Raw genomic sequence first — 13,017 nt, 5'->3', positions numbered from 1 at the left:
GGCCAATATTATAGTATTGTCAGATTATTATGATTGATATATATATATATATATATATATTATTATATTATATATAATCTATATCACTGACTTTCAGCTTGTTGTGTTTGTGGATATATGACGGACTTTAATTATCCATAAAATCATCAGATTCTCTGTAAGATTAAGGTCGACTATATGTATATTTAGAAGTAGAGGCTTTAAAACCAAGTTAATGCTGAAAGTACAAACATCACTAGTGTCACATAACTTTGCCGACATGTGGTCAACAGCAATGTTTTAATGTTCTTCATTATTAAACATTCGCACATGAATAAGTGACGTCATATTCAGTACTTACTTTTGACAGTTCACTTTTCGGCCACTCCCTTCTTCTGCCGTATTTTGCGGCAAAATTATCCACACCCACCGCCGCGCTATGAATTGTGGGATATATGGGACCACGAAGCGTGCACCGGACCACGCTTGATATTTGGGGAAATCGACGGCGCATTTGGAGTATGCATTTCAAGTACACTTCGAATTGGGACAGCCGTCGTCACGTGGCGGTGACGTAACCGCACTTAAAATGCGTACTTCAAGCGTGCAGACCCTGAAATGGGACACAGCGATTGTCAGGTCGTCTGTTGTCCACGCCATGTTTCCTATGCCATGCTTCCAAGTTTCTCGTCTAGGTTTTTCTTATTGTTTGTTTAAATTTCCCAGTTTAGGTTTGTGTTAATTTTGCTTCAGTTTGCCCTTTGTTTGTACCTTTTTTACCAGTCATATTAAACGGCTCGCTTTTTGTTAACATTTCAAGTTCTGTCCCCTGTTCCTTGGAGTCTGCGTTTTGGGTCCTTTTGTCAACCCCTACAGTCTGCCCTCGCCAGACTGTGACACCGAGGGATAGACCCTGAACTACAAACCACAAAACTGCTGGAAAATTGTTTTTCTAAATGTGCTTTTCCTCTCTGGATTATTTTGCTGTGTTCCCTTTAATATATTACCAGCTGGATCAGCTATTTGTCAAATGAACACTGTGCTTTCTTCATTAGACTCAAAGGATTTCCTATTTTTATAGTTAATTAGGTTTACTGTTCTCCATCAGTAGTTGGTTAAAATGCTCAGATAAAAAAATCAAACTAAGACAATGACATGATTGAAAAATGTGCTGTTAAAAATGTTCGGCACTTCAGGTGCTCATCCGTTCCACAGCACAGCTCTAAATACAGAGCGCAGTATAATAATAATAATACCAGCGATCCAGTCGTGCAACATGCCGCGTATTCAGAAAAACTGTAAAAGTGTGGAGTTGGAACCAATGTTGCTTATTTGCAAAGGCGAAGTCAAATGTTTTTAAGCATTTTTCTATTTGCTGCACTTAATTTGAAAACTTGAACCATGTAAATGCATCATCCCACTGGCCAGCATACAATACGAGCACTGCAGGCTGCAAAACTCCAAGAGCGCTAACTAAGAATGGAAAGCTTTTCTTGAAGGCCAGTTGTATTTCTGCAAATGGACAAATTCAAAAAGCAATTTGGGTCCAATAATTGTCTTTCAGCGATTTCTAATATAGAAAAATCTCTTATAGCATTGCAGGTATTGCAAAATGCTATAATTTTATATGCAAGTTCTCCCAATTTGGACCTTGGCACTGCGATCTGTTAAGACAGATCACAACCATAAAACCCAGTACAATCCAATAAGTCCAATTTTACCTTGCTGGCATATCTTATATCATCATATATTGTGCTATACACCATCAGGATTTGGGAGAGTAATGCAAAGTAGTGCACTAAAAACCATGAAGCCCCAATAATCCAGGTAATGTAATGTCTAGGGAAAGCTGGGGTGGTGCTGTAAATCATGCCTGAAGTCACGGTGGCTCCACCAGATGGGGGTGAGCGGCTGGGTCCAGGAATAGTACAAGCATGGCAGAAAAATGAGGACTGTAAGGCTCTGGCAGGTGACAAATGGGCAGTTACGGATCGATCACGAACCAAAAGCCATCACATCTGCATTATCAAAACAAAGCCGATGTCTCCAAATGTCTACGTGTGACCTTTATTAATGGACAGGGTTTGCTCACAAAGCAAAACACCTTAATGTACAAGGCTTCGCTGAGTAGCGTCCCTTAAACAATCCTCGTGTGACAATTGATGATTAATTGGTGTACTTCAAGGATGAATATGATTTATTTAGCTACATACTATTGTTTGCCAAGAGAACCCGGAGAACGCGGGCTTTTTAATTAAAAGATCAATTAATAACCCTACCTCTTCAGCCAGATTTGAAAATGAGTTTTCATTGCAATTAAGAAATGGACTCATCAGTGCATGACTTGTCAGCTTACACACAGAGACACTGTTCCCCGCTGCCATCTGTGGGCTTCTTTGTCCTGCTTTTCCCCCCTCAGTCAGGAATGGTTCTACTGCCAAGATTTATTAATTCATTAAGATTTCTATTCAGAACAGCTAGGGAACATTGTGTTCCTTCTTTTTATACAATGCGAGGCATATAAATAACCAGCTTAGTGTGTAGGACTGTGTGGGTCGACAACACCAGGGATTCAATCTATTGTCTGTGTTTAACACTAAATGGCTCAAGGTACACAAATCCTCACCTATCTTCCTAAATACACACGAGCTGGCGAGCTGTTTCCGATGAAGACAATGGTACAGTCGACACACGCAGAAATATCATTAATCCATTGTTACGAGAGAGCTCAGTAAGTCATCTCTGATTGTGTGAACATAATAAGCATGTTATAGACGATTTCATGTAAGCCTGTGATGTTATTCACCTTGCGCTCAACATTATTACTTATTTTGTCACTAAAATGGGATGCCGATGTTTAAAAGTAAAAGAAAAAAAAAGGAAGTGTACTAGCCAGAACATTTATTCTGCAGAAGATCAAGTTTCCGCTCATTTATTCATGCCCCTCATGCAGCAAGGAATCCAAACAGCAATCAAGACGAGAGCTTTGGAGAGATGTAGAGAGATGGATTTACATCCAAACAGCTTGAGGGTACTGGCTTTAACTCTACTTAGGATTGGATCAGAATCCAATTCTAGGAAGCCTTCTCTTTTGAATCGTAAGCCACAGTATTTCAACAGATAGGGCAAACTGTCGACAAACGCTCAGCGGAGACTGCGTGTCTGATTTGAAAATACTCCCGACGCCAGTTTTCACTGAACTGTGCGATGAACGTTTATTCCACCTTTGATTCAACCTCACCATCCGCCGCTGCGCTGAGCCTGATATGGACACACAGTATGTAGGTCATGCATTTTGCAAAATGTAATAAATTCTGCATACCTCTATGCAGCTGTTATAGTTTATAATGATTCTTTGTAAATACAATAACTATCAAATAAATAAATAAATAAAGCACAAACATGCCCACACGCCGCTAATAGCTGTTTACTCCGGTGTCATTACTTGACATTGTAATGTTGGGTGGTCATGAAGATGTGTCTACTGAACACAAGTAAACAACTTTAGTCTCTTATTTATCAGAGATGGTCGTGACTCCCCACAACCACTCTGTCAGCAGAGGAGCATGTTGTGGGTGTGTCTACCAGGCCGGGGCCTGAATTCCAAACAGGCCTGGACGGCTGGGGTATTACAGGGAAAGGAAGGTTAGGAGCAAACAAAAGACCAGGTGATGTAAAGAATTAGAAGTATTCGCAGTGTGCTCCTGCATTCTGATTTTTTTTTTTCAGAAAGCTATCAATACCTCTGGTTAAATTGCTCACAGCAGCTCTGATGTGTATGGTGATTAAAAATGATCACAGTTTTGCTGGACAATTAGTGTAAGCAGGAAAGAGCGAGGTGCTCTTCTTTTTACAATCACAGCCACGGCGGATATGTGAGCAGAATTCACAGCTGCAGGGTACTGGAGGAGGGAGGAGGCGTAAAAATGGCTGGCAAACTCTGAAGCATACAGCGTACACTTTCACTCTGAAAAGCAAGTGAAAGCTTGCCACCAAGGAGCCAAAGTGATATTAAAAAGGAAGACAAACCTGTACTGGTTAAAGCTTTAGCCTGAATCGAGGGATGCTGTCATACAAAATTATACGCGGTCAGAAGTTTGTATACGCTCGCCGTGGGCATGAATATAATGGTCATTTTGGGCTTTCAATCGTTTCTTTGAACTGTGTACAGCAGTTTTTGCTACCACAGCCATCCCCTTCTGGTGGCCTTCAGATAGAATGCAGGTTTAAGGCACTTCTGCACTGGTTTCATTTTTCCAACACAGATGCTATGTCCATGGTTTATACCAGCGGTCCCCAACCCCCAGGCCATGGACCGGTACCGGTCTGTGAGTTGTTTGGTACCGGGCTGCGAGAGTTGAGGCTCAGGAGTGAAATGTATAGTTTTCAGGGTTTTTATCGGTTTTCAGCGTTATTTTGTTATCGTTTTTATCGTTAACTCGGTTTTCCTGGGTCTTTTCACGTGTCTTATGAATAAATCTTCTTTATTCGGTACCGGTACTAGTTTTATTTTGTTGTATTTATCCGCGACACCTTAAAGGCCGGTCCGTGAAAATATTGTCGGGCATAAACCGGTCCGTGGTGCAAAAAAGGTTGGAGACTTCTGGTGTACAGCACACATCTTCAATGGTTAAAAACAAACAAACTGGGTCCACGAGTTTGAATTTATTTTGCATTTTCTCTAATCCACATCGGGTAAAAACTATACATGCAAACTCTTACATACATTCACCTCAAACTTTTAGTAATTGATGCCTTTTAACTTGACAAGCCGTGTGGCTCCTGGAGAAAAGTTTTGTATACAGCGCTTAACAAATTAGTTAAAAAGAGAAAACACAAATACTTTTTAGAAATCTGTCAAAAAACCTGTTGAAAAATAAAACTCACTGAATTCACTGAAATGTAATCAGCAGTTTTATTCCCGGCACACTGGACTTCTCTGAGAGCTCATTAATAAATCAAGCATAAAAACTAATCTGTCTGTTCAGTAATGCAAGCAAATAACTAGTTTTACATCTTAATCAAAAATTCGAATGTGCCTTAAAACAGTCAATTTTTTTGTAAATAATGAACAACAACAATAATAATTACATTCTGTTTATAAAACCATAATTTTGAATGACGAGCTTGCACATATTGGTGGATTAATCTTGACAAAAACATTACAATAATTTTGGTAAATACCAATAATGTTAATTTAGGGCGTGATGACACAGTTTAATAACCATGATTGAGCAATAATAAAAACACGCTCCAGCTACAGAACACAAAGTAAAAGCATATCGAGTGGCACCTGAGCATGTGCAGGCATGAGCCAATCACAGCTGTTCCCAGCACTGAGCAACTTGAACTTTCCTGGACTCGATGACTCGATGACTGAAGCTACGCTAAAAGACAGACAGAGATCAAACTTCTAATGTCTGCCACAGCAGAGGGAGAAAAGCTTGTCCCTCAAAGAAGATCATCATTGTTGTTGGAAATACTTCAGATTCAGCACAAGTTATCTCAACCGATTATAAATCATATTCAAAGCGTTTTGTCTGCGCTGCATAGGAACACAATTAACTTTTCAGCTGCTTCAAGATACACCTCAAGAAACAGTATAATGAATGTGTAAATGCAGGAAAAACAATGCAATGGTTGCTAACATCCATCCATTCGCTTCCGCTTATCCTTTTCAGGGTCGCGGGGGGCGCTGGAGCCTATCCCAGCTGTCATAGGGCGGGAGGCGGGGTACACCCTGGACAGATCGCCAGTCTGTCGCAGGGCCAACACATAGAGACAGACAACCATTCGCACTCACATTCACACCTAGTAACAATTTGGATTATCCAATTAACCTATCCCCACAAGCTGCATGTCTTTGGACAGTGGGAGGAAGCCGGAGTACCCGGAGGAAAGCCACGCAAACACGGGGAGAACATGCAAACTCCACACAGAAAGACCCCGGCCTGATGGTGGAATTGAACTCAGGACCTTCTTGCTGTGCGGCAACAGTGCTAACCACCGTACCACCGTGCTGCCCACGTAAATGCTAACGTAAATTAGAAAATAGTCAACTTAGCGGACAAAGATGTGTTATCGCATCGCTTTCCCAAGCTTCAGGAGAAATTCAGAAGGATCTCACAGCAGTTGAGTACTTCTCTATAGCTTCATGGTGGAGGTATAATGAATGGAGTGCCTTTATATTTAGCTTCTAAGAGATGTAGGTCAGGTGAATATATGCATGATTTAAACGTATTATTTAATTAAATAAGCTAAAATTAACAGGAATGTAGCCCAGTGTAAAAGCATGTAAAAGAGTCCTAAAAGAACCCTGCTGATTTCATTTTCTTAAGTTCATCTTAAGAAAATAAACGTAAAACAAATGAATAACTGACTCATCGCCTCCTCGAGCTTCTTATTTCAGATAATATCCAAATTGTACTTCTGCAAAACATCTGGATATCTGCAAAGTTGACATTTTCTGTGAAATTTTGTCCAGAGTTTTTGAGTTAGGATTAAAATCTTTATGTAAACATTTGTGCCACGCTATCAAATTCCCTCTAGATATTTCAAACAGCTTCAGATGAAGCAGCTGAAACAGTGACGGGCAAATAAAACGTAGCACGACAAGACAGTTAGCTGTCTCAGTTTCCTTCGTGTGTGACTAAAGTTTGTGCAAACTGTCAAATCTCATCTTGCAACACGATGATGTTCAAACCCTGTGTTCTCACTCGTTCAATGAGAGGAGCAGACGCCTCTCTCTGGAGGAAAAGAGCTCCCTAAACTAGAAAGCGAGGTCAAACACCTTTGATTGTTCGTCTTAAAAAAGAAACAGGCTTCTGTTATTGTTTCATCTGTAGTGTTAGTGATGGATGCCTTCAATCTGCTACAAGGTGGCTTCATTAATTAATCAAACACCAGCGTTTTATCTCAGGCGGAGGTGTTCCACGGTGGTTTCCTTCTCGTTCATCCCTCCGACTCAACCACCTAGATGTGATATTTATGCTTTTGAGTCACACTGTGCAGCGAGAATTTCAGCCAGTAACGGCACCCACCTGCAGTGAAGATGAATATGTAAATTTAAAAAAGTAGGTCAGAGATCAAATTTCATCAGGTAGAATCACAGCTGAAATATCCTTTCGCCAAGAAGGCTTTTTTAAGCCAATCTGATTCTAGTGCGACCTTATGGATGACTGCCACCGTTCAGGTTTAGATGATAAAAGTATTCAGTCGCCGTTCATTTATCGCCAGGAGCATAAAGGCAAGAAGCCCTCTCAGGCCATAATTTAATTAATGCTGCCACATGAAGGTAGGACATTTGAGCCTTAGAGAAATCCATGCTGGGGTTACATGTTCTGGACTTAACACTCGGGCAGTGACAATGGCTGCGAACGTCTGCCTAACTCCTCCTATCATAGAGAACCAAATGGCAGGCTTAGTGGCCCGGTGTTATTAAAACTGCAAATATGTTCGAGCTTAATTTTATTTTCATTACCTTGGTTTGCTTATTTTAATTAGTGGCTCTAATCTGCAATTAGCCCGGAGGTCAGCTATACCCACAGCTTTGAAAAAAGCCATTGTTTTGAACAAAATTGTCTGGACATGTATTTAATTAGACTGTTAACCCTTGAAATGTCAGTGTCACTCAATCCTATGCTGTTTTATTAGGATGATGAAGGAAAAATACTACAGACTTCACTAACTGATGAATATGAATTCATTTCATTTAACTGCTGTTAGCAAGAAAAAAGAGGATCAGTGGTGATACCATAATGGGGTCAATGCACGCCACGATAGCCGCTTACACTGTTAACAATATCGAACGATAACTAGGGATGGGTACCGGTATCCGGTGCCATGATGGCACCGGTTCTGACATAAACGGTAGTAACCAGACCGAAAAGCAGCGCACATTTCGGTGCTTTTTTTTCCTGAGCTGTGATACACTTTCTTCTTCCTTACATTTGTATTGGCGGTTGGCAAACAACTGAAAGGTGCATTACCACGACCAACTGGTATGGAATGATACACTTTAGATTCTAGCCAATCATTTTACGTTTCGAGGATAGTAGGCGGGTCCATGTACGTACGTTCTTTTAGAGCAGAGCTACAGATTAAAAATGCCCAAGGCGAAGCGGTCAAAGTCTGGCTGTACTTCACAGCAAAAGATGCAAACTCAGCAGCTGCAACAAGTGCTTTAAGAGTAGCTTAATGTTGTTCGTGTGTACTTTACGTTGAGTAGGCTAACCACGTTATTACATTAATGCATGTAAGGTGAACTAGCAAACAGCGTCATAGTTACATGCGGCTGTCTTCTTGTTTGATGGCAGATACTCCCTTCACCCTGGACAAAAAGGCTAAAATGACCAAAGAAAAAGTGGAAAACAGCTGAACAAAAACAAACAGGTTTTTGGACCAATTTTGTGTTCTCCATTCTTTAAGCACCGGTTTGAGCACCGTTTAAGCACCGGCACCGTTTCAAAAGTACCGGTTTGGCACCGGTATCGGATAAAACCTAAACGATACCCATCCCTAACGATAACGCTGCGCCCTTACTGTTACTCCACCTCTCATTTCTTTGTGTTTTGCTAAGAAGCTTTTTCGTCATTTCTTTAAGCAGTCTTCACAGATAGTTCAGCTTTTTGAAGGACATTCAAAGCTCTTATTTGGATGCTGGCTGCCTTTTGCTTTGTTCTTCGTCAAGATGATCAAAAACCCAGAGTTCAGGGGAGGCCAATCCATGATTTGTAATGTTCCATTGTGCCAGTATTGTAAAAGGTATGCTTTGGCGACTTTGGCAGTGTGTTTGGGATCATTGTCATTCTGAAATTAAAGCTGCTGCCAATGAAATGGTTTCCAGATGGCATCGCAGGGCGAATCCAAATCTGTCTGTACGTTTCTGCATTCATAATTCTTTTCGTTTTGACATGATCCCCAACACCACTGGCTGAAATGCAGCTCCAAACCAAACAGAACCCCCACTGTGTTTTGCAGATGGCTGCAGACACCCACTTCTGACTATTTGAACCAGATATTAGTATTCATGACTCCATCAGACCTGCTGTCATTGATTTTCATTCTAGTTCTTGTGTAATTTGGCAAACCTCAGCTCTTTTCGCCCTGTTTCCCTTAAAAACGGCTTCTCAGAAACACTTCTTAGTGTCAGGTGTGTTTTTTATGCTCGGATGATTCATAGTTCAGTATTGAGTGACTTAATAAACAATATTTGAATTTCTGTGCTGTGTACTGTTTAAGTTAGAGCGTTAAACTGACACCTGCACAGTCTCCCAGGAGGGTCTTCACAAAATTAGCAGGCTTCTTTTGTGAGACATGCAGCTGTAAAACAGCTGTATGAGCGCGTGTCCATACAGTGTAATATTTTTAATAAAGTTAATTTCTTGCTTCTTGCTGCGTAATTATTCTCTCTTGTTTGAGTTTCCATGTCAGCTAATGTCTTTATCTTAATGCAGATTTGAATACGCTCAGCCCCTCATCAATAGCCCGCACTCCTGGGTGCCTGCTGAATACAGCCTGATGTGTGACAGCAGAGCATGAATGATACAGTAGATTGGGACACAATCCAAATGCTTCTCTTTTTACTTCACAGGAGGAGAAATGTGCCAGTGAGGAGAGGAGGCAGTGAAGAGTGGCCACCAGCTGGCTAAAGCTCTGCCTGCTGTGGCCAAATCAGTCGCTCCAATGGACGACTTTAATTCATTCATTCTGCTTCCTTATCTTTAGAGATGAGCACATGTGTCACCAGTCATCGTGCAGAGAGAAAAGGGAAGAGGCAACTTTGATGAAGAATACAAGCATGAAAAGCATACTGACAAAATGCTCTGAAAACAATCGCTGACTATTCGAAGCTACAGAGCACAAATACTGAAGAACTTTTCAGTCCCGTTTGAAGAAGCCGACAAACAAAGTCCTGCCTCTTTAACGTCAGCTGCATTTTTTGCTTCTTCTCTGTTACCTATTCAGCACCCTGAATGCTAAACAGCCGCAATAAAACACAGGACCTTTCGTGTGTGAAATGCTTGTGAGGCTAGAAAAACCTGACAGTGTTTGCAGTAGCTCAAACAGCATGTAAATAATTATGAAATCCATTATTTAGAACTAAAAGGGTAGCCCCAAAGATGTACAGCACGTGCTCAAACACTTATCTGACACCTTCTAGTCTTACTGCACACAAATTATGAATGAAAATGTGTATACGTGTCACACAAGAGCTCTATCAGATATTTCATGTGTACGGCGGATGCCCATCAAACTGTCTCTCTAAATCAGTGGCGAAAAACCAATGGCCCGAGAGCCATAACGGGCCCAGCAAAATCTCTGAACTGGCCCACTTGATGGGTTTGCAGAATGTGAAACTTGCAAAAAAAATCATAAATACTTTAGGTTATTTGGGGGTAAGATGCACCGCCACTGAGGTGTGACGATGCCAGCATTGCAAGTCCGAATGTGTGAAAAGTTAAAAGCATTTCTCTAATATTTTGTTGGTGTTTGGTCAAAAAATACTGGAAATGCACAAAGGCTTTCTCTGTTCGCAGATGCACTTTGATCACTAAATGGTACTGCACAAGTGGAAAAACAAATCCACAAGCTCATTTTTCTTAAGACAGCTCATGCTGTAAGCCTCCTTTCCTAAATTACATGAAAGTTTTTTGTGTATTTATATTAAGAGAAAGGGACAACTGTGGAGCTTCTTAATTGGTCATTCGCCAATGACTTTATAGCATCTGTATCTTTAACGATACTTCACCTAAGTTTAAGGACTGCGTGCCACTTTAGAAAAGGTGATATTTTTCCCACTTCGCCAGCGCACAAAAAAAAAAAAACCCTTTTAAGACCCATTGGATTATTTCAAAAATGAATTATCATCGACCTCACTGAAGGCTGTGTTACTTCATTCCTGAAAAGAAACACTTTGGAGATAATGGCTTTCAACTGACATCGACTCTAAAAATCTCATTTCAAAGTAATCGCTCAACATCCTCCTGCTGCTTTTGATAACACTGTCCAACAAACTGGCTCCTTTACATTTTTCATTTTTATAGCATATTCCATAAAGGTGTTGCAGTCAGGCTGGCTGCGTTACAAAAACTAATTATTCATTACCCTGAAGGCTGATGTAATGTGCGAGAGTTTTCGGTCCATACGTTTAACTCTTTTGTAACAGAGACACTTTCTATTTGTGAAGCGGAGCAGCTCAATATCTGCTGTACTGAAGGATTATGTAAAATATCAGATCAGAGGGAAATTTATAAATAGTTCTCAAAAACCAATTCATACAATAAGATCAAAGGAGTCACAGACAGATATCGGGATCATTGTCGTCTGCGGTACGGATCAATAGCAACGAGTGAATCAATGGCAGGAGCAGCCTGAGATAACTGTCCAGCAGGCCTGAGCACTTGACCAAATACAACACGCTCCCACCCCAACTGTGGCTCAGGGGCTCAAACTGTGAAGACTTTGTCTGACAGCAAAGAAAAGTCTTCCTAATCAATTCACTCAGTTCCAATGCTAAGCCCACATAACCCCGCCGTCCCGGCTTAAAATTCAGTGTCTGACTATGACATGCCTTCTCAATCACAGAGAACATCTCTTTTGTTCTGTACCATAAAGACACAGCCAGTTGTCAAAGCACTTTTCATCCTTGAACCCACGTCTCAGTAGAGCTATAAATAACTGGCCTCTGAAACTTCACTCAGACCCAGCTCATTAGAGCCAGGCATTACCCAGAAATAATGGCCACAATTCTTGGTTTTGTACCAAAGCGGCCACGAACACTGTCTTAATACACGGAGGTGGATACAGACGATCTGCAGAAACAGATTAACAATCGTTTTGAAAATGAATATAAAAAAGTACGTATCAATTTCTTCAAACCCGAATTAGAAAACTTGCATGATTAGCTTTCTGGATGCGACTCACTAACTGGGCCAAGACGAGCCTTTTTTCTTTCACTTCCCCCTCCCTCCCTCCCCACATCGCTGTCGATGAGTGCTTGATAAGCTTTTCCAAAAGTGAGATTTAGCAGAGGGCATCTATACAGAAACTTCAATGAATAACAGTGAAGCAAAGGAGCACTCCTGAAAGAAAAGGGAATGGCAATAATAGTCAAGCACCCAATTCTGCTTCTACTTACAAGTGGTGGTTTCTATGTGACCACGACAGCTAAAGCCCAGTATCATTCATTAATGCCCCGGCTCCTCATTACTGTCTCCTCACACTTTTGAAAGACTCATTACCTGCATAATGGAATAGTGCTTAGAACAGTCAGACCTTTCCTTAGTGTGAATTAATCATCTACATGCACCGACAAAAAGGGAATTCTCGCATTAAATATTAAGAAACTTCTTTAGCTCTCGACTTTCTCAAACTTCTGGATAGTATACTTTCTGGAAGTGCACCGTCAGGGACACGACGCTGGCATTGTTTCAAGCGTTCGTGGATGTGCGAGGCCGGTGCACTAAAAAACACGGGAACCCGAGTAAGAAGAAAGAGATGTACTTACAGTTGACTGTGACTTTTACTCTTTTGGTGTCGGGAGAGGCAATGTCATTTAAAGCGCTGCATTCGTAGTCTCCGGCCTGGTCCTTTGTGATCCCGGTGATGTTAAGATTTTCGCCACTGTCATACTTCTTGGCTGGAAATAGAAGAATAGAGGCAAACTACTTACCACCATGTCTACACAGAACGCAAACACGTCCGCGCATACGTAAGGCGTTTTGTGCTGCCTGTGGTTAGTGGGTGGAAAGCCCTCATTTGTAGCAAATTATTTGTAAGTTTAAGTCTGAGTAGAAGATGCAATACAATTAGATATCGCATTGACCTCCTGATTACCTTCCTTGCATCCTAAAATAGCAGCGGACCAGCAGAGCATTGATCTATTTATATTGATACAGCGGTAGGTAATAATGGTGTATTCCCAGTCATCCGCTCATCGTTTGCTCAACCCCACGCAATGCAGTTAGAGCTGTCCCTGAAGACAGACAGATTTGATGGCTCACTGCACATGTCGGTGCTTTACTGGCATAACAACAG

At 41.2% G+C, this 13,017-nt stretch overlaps 1 protein-coding gene across 4 annotated transcripts in view; it reads right to left on the bottom strand.

Annotated features, from left to right (window-relative positions):
- Window positions 1-13,017, bottom strand: part of negr1 (neuronal growth regulator 1) — a 177,191-nt gene that overhangs the window by 54,771 nt on the left and 109,403 nt on the right. For all 4 annotated transcript variants that reach the window (XM_085134143.1, XM_085134141.1, XM_085134140.1 and 1 more), the window contains exon 4: window positions 12,488-12,619. In XM_085134143.1, the coding sequence (XP_084990269.1) occupies window positions 12,488-12,619 (132 nt within the window). The remainder of the gene's footprint in view (window positions 1-12,487; window positions 12,620-13,017) is intronic.

The sequence above is a fragment of the Neolamprologus multifasciatus genome, chromosome 15 (assembly GCF_963576455.1).
Source record: "Neolamprologus multifasciatus chromosome 15, fNeoMul1.2, whole genome shotgun sequence".
In the NCBI taxonomy this organism is placed as follows: domain Eukaryota; kingdom Metazoa; phylum Chordata; class Actinopteri; order Cichliformes; family Cichlidae; genus Neolamprologus; species Neolamprologus multifasciatus.
Note: the sequence above shows the minus strand (reverse complement) of the source record. Positions and strands in the feature narration are given on the sequence as shown.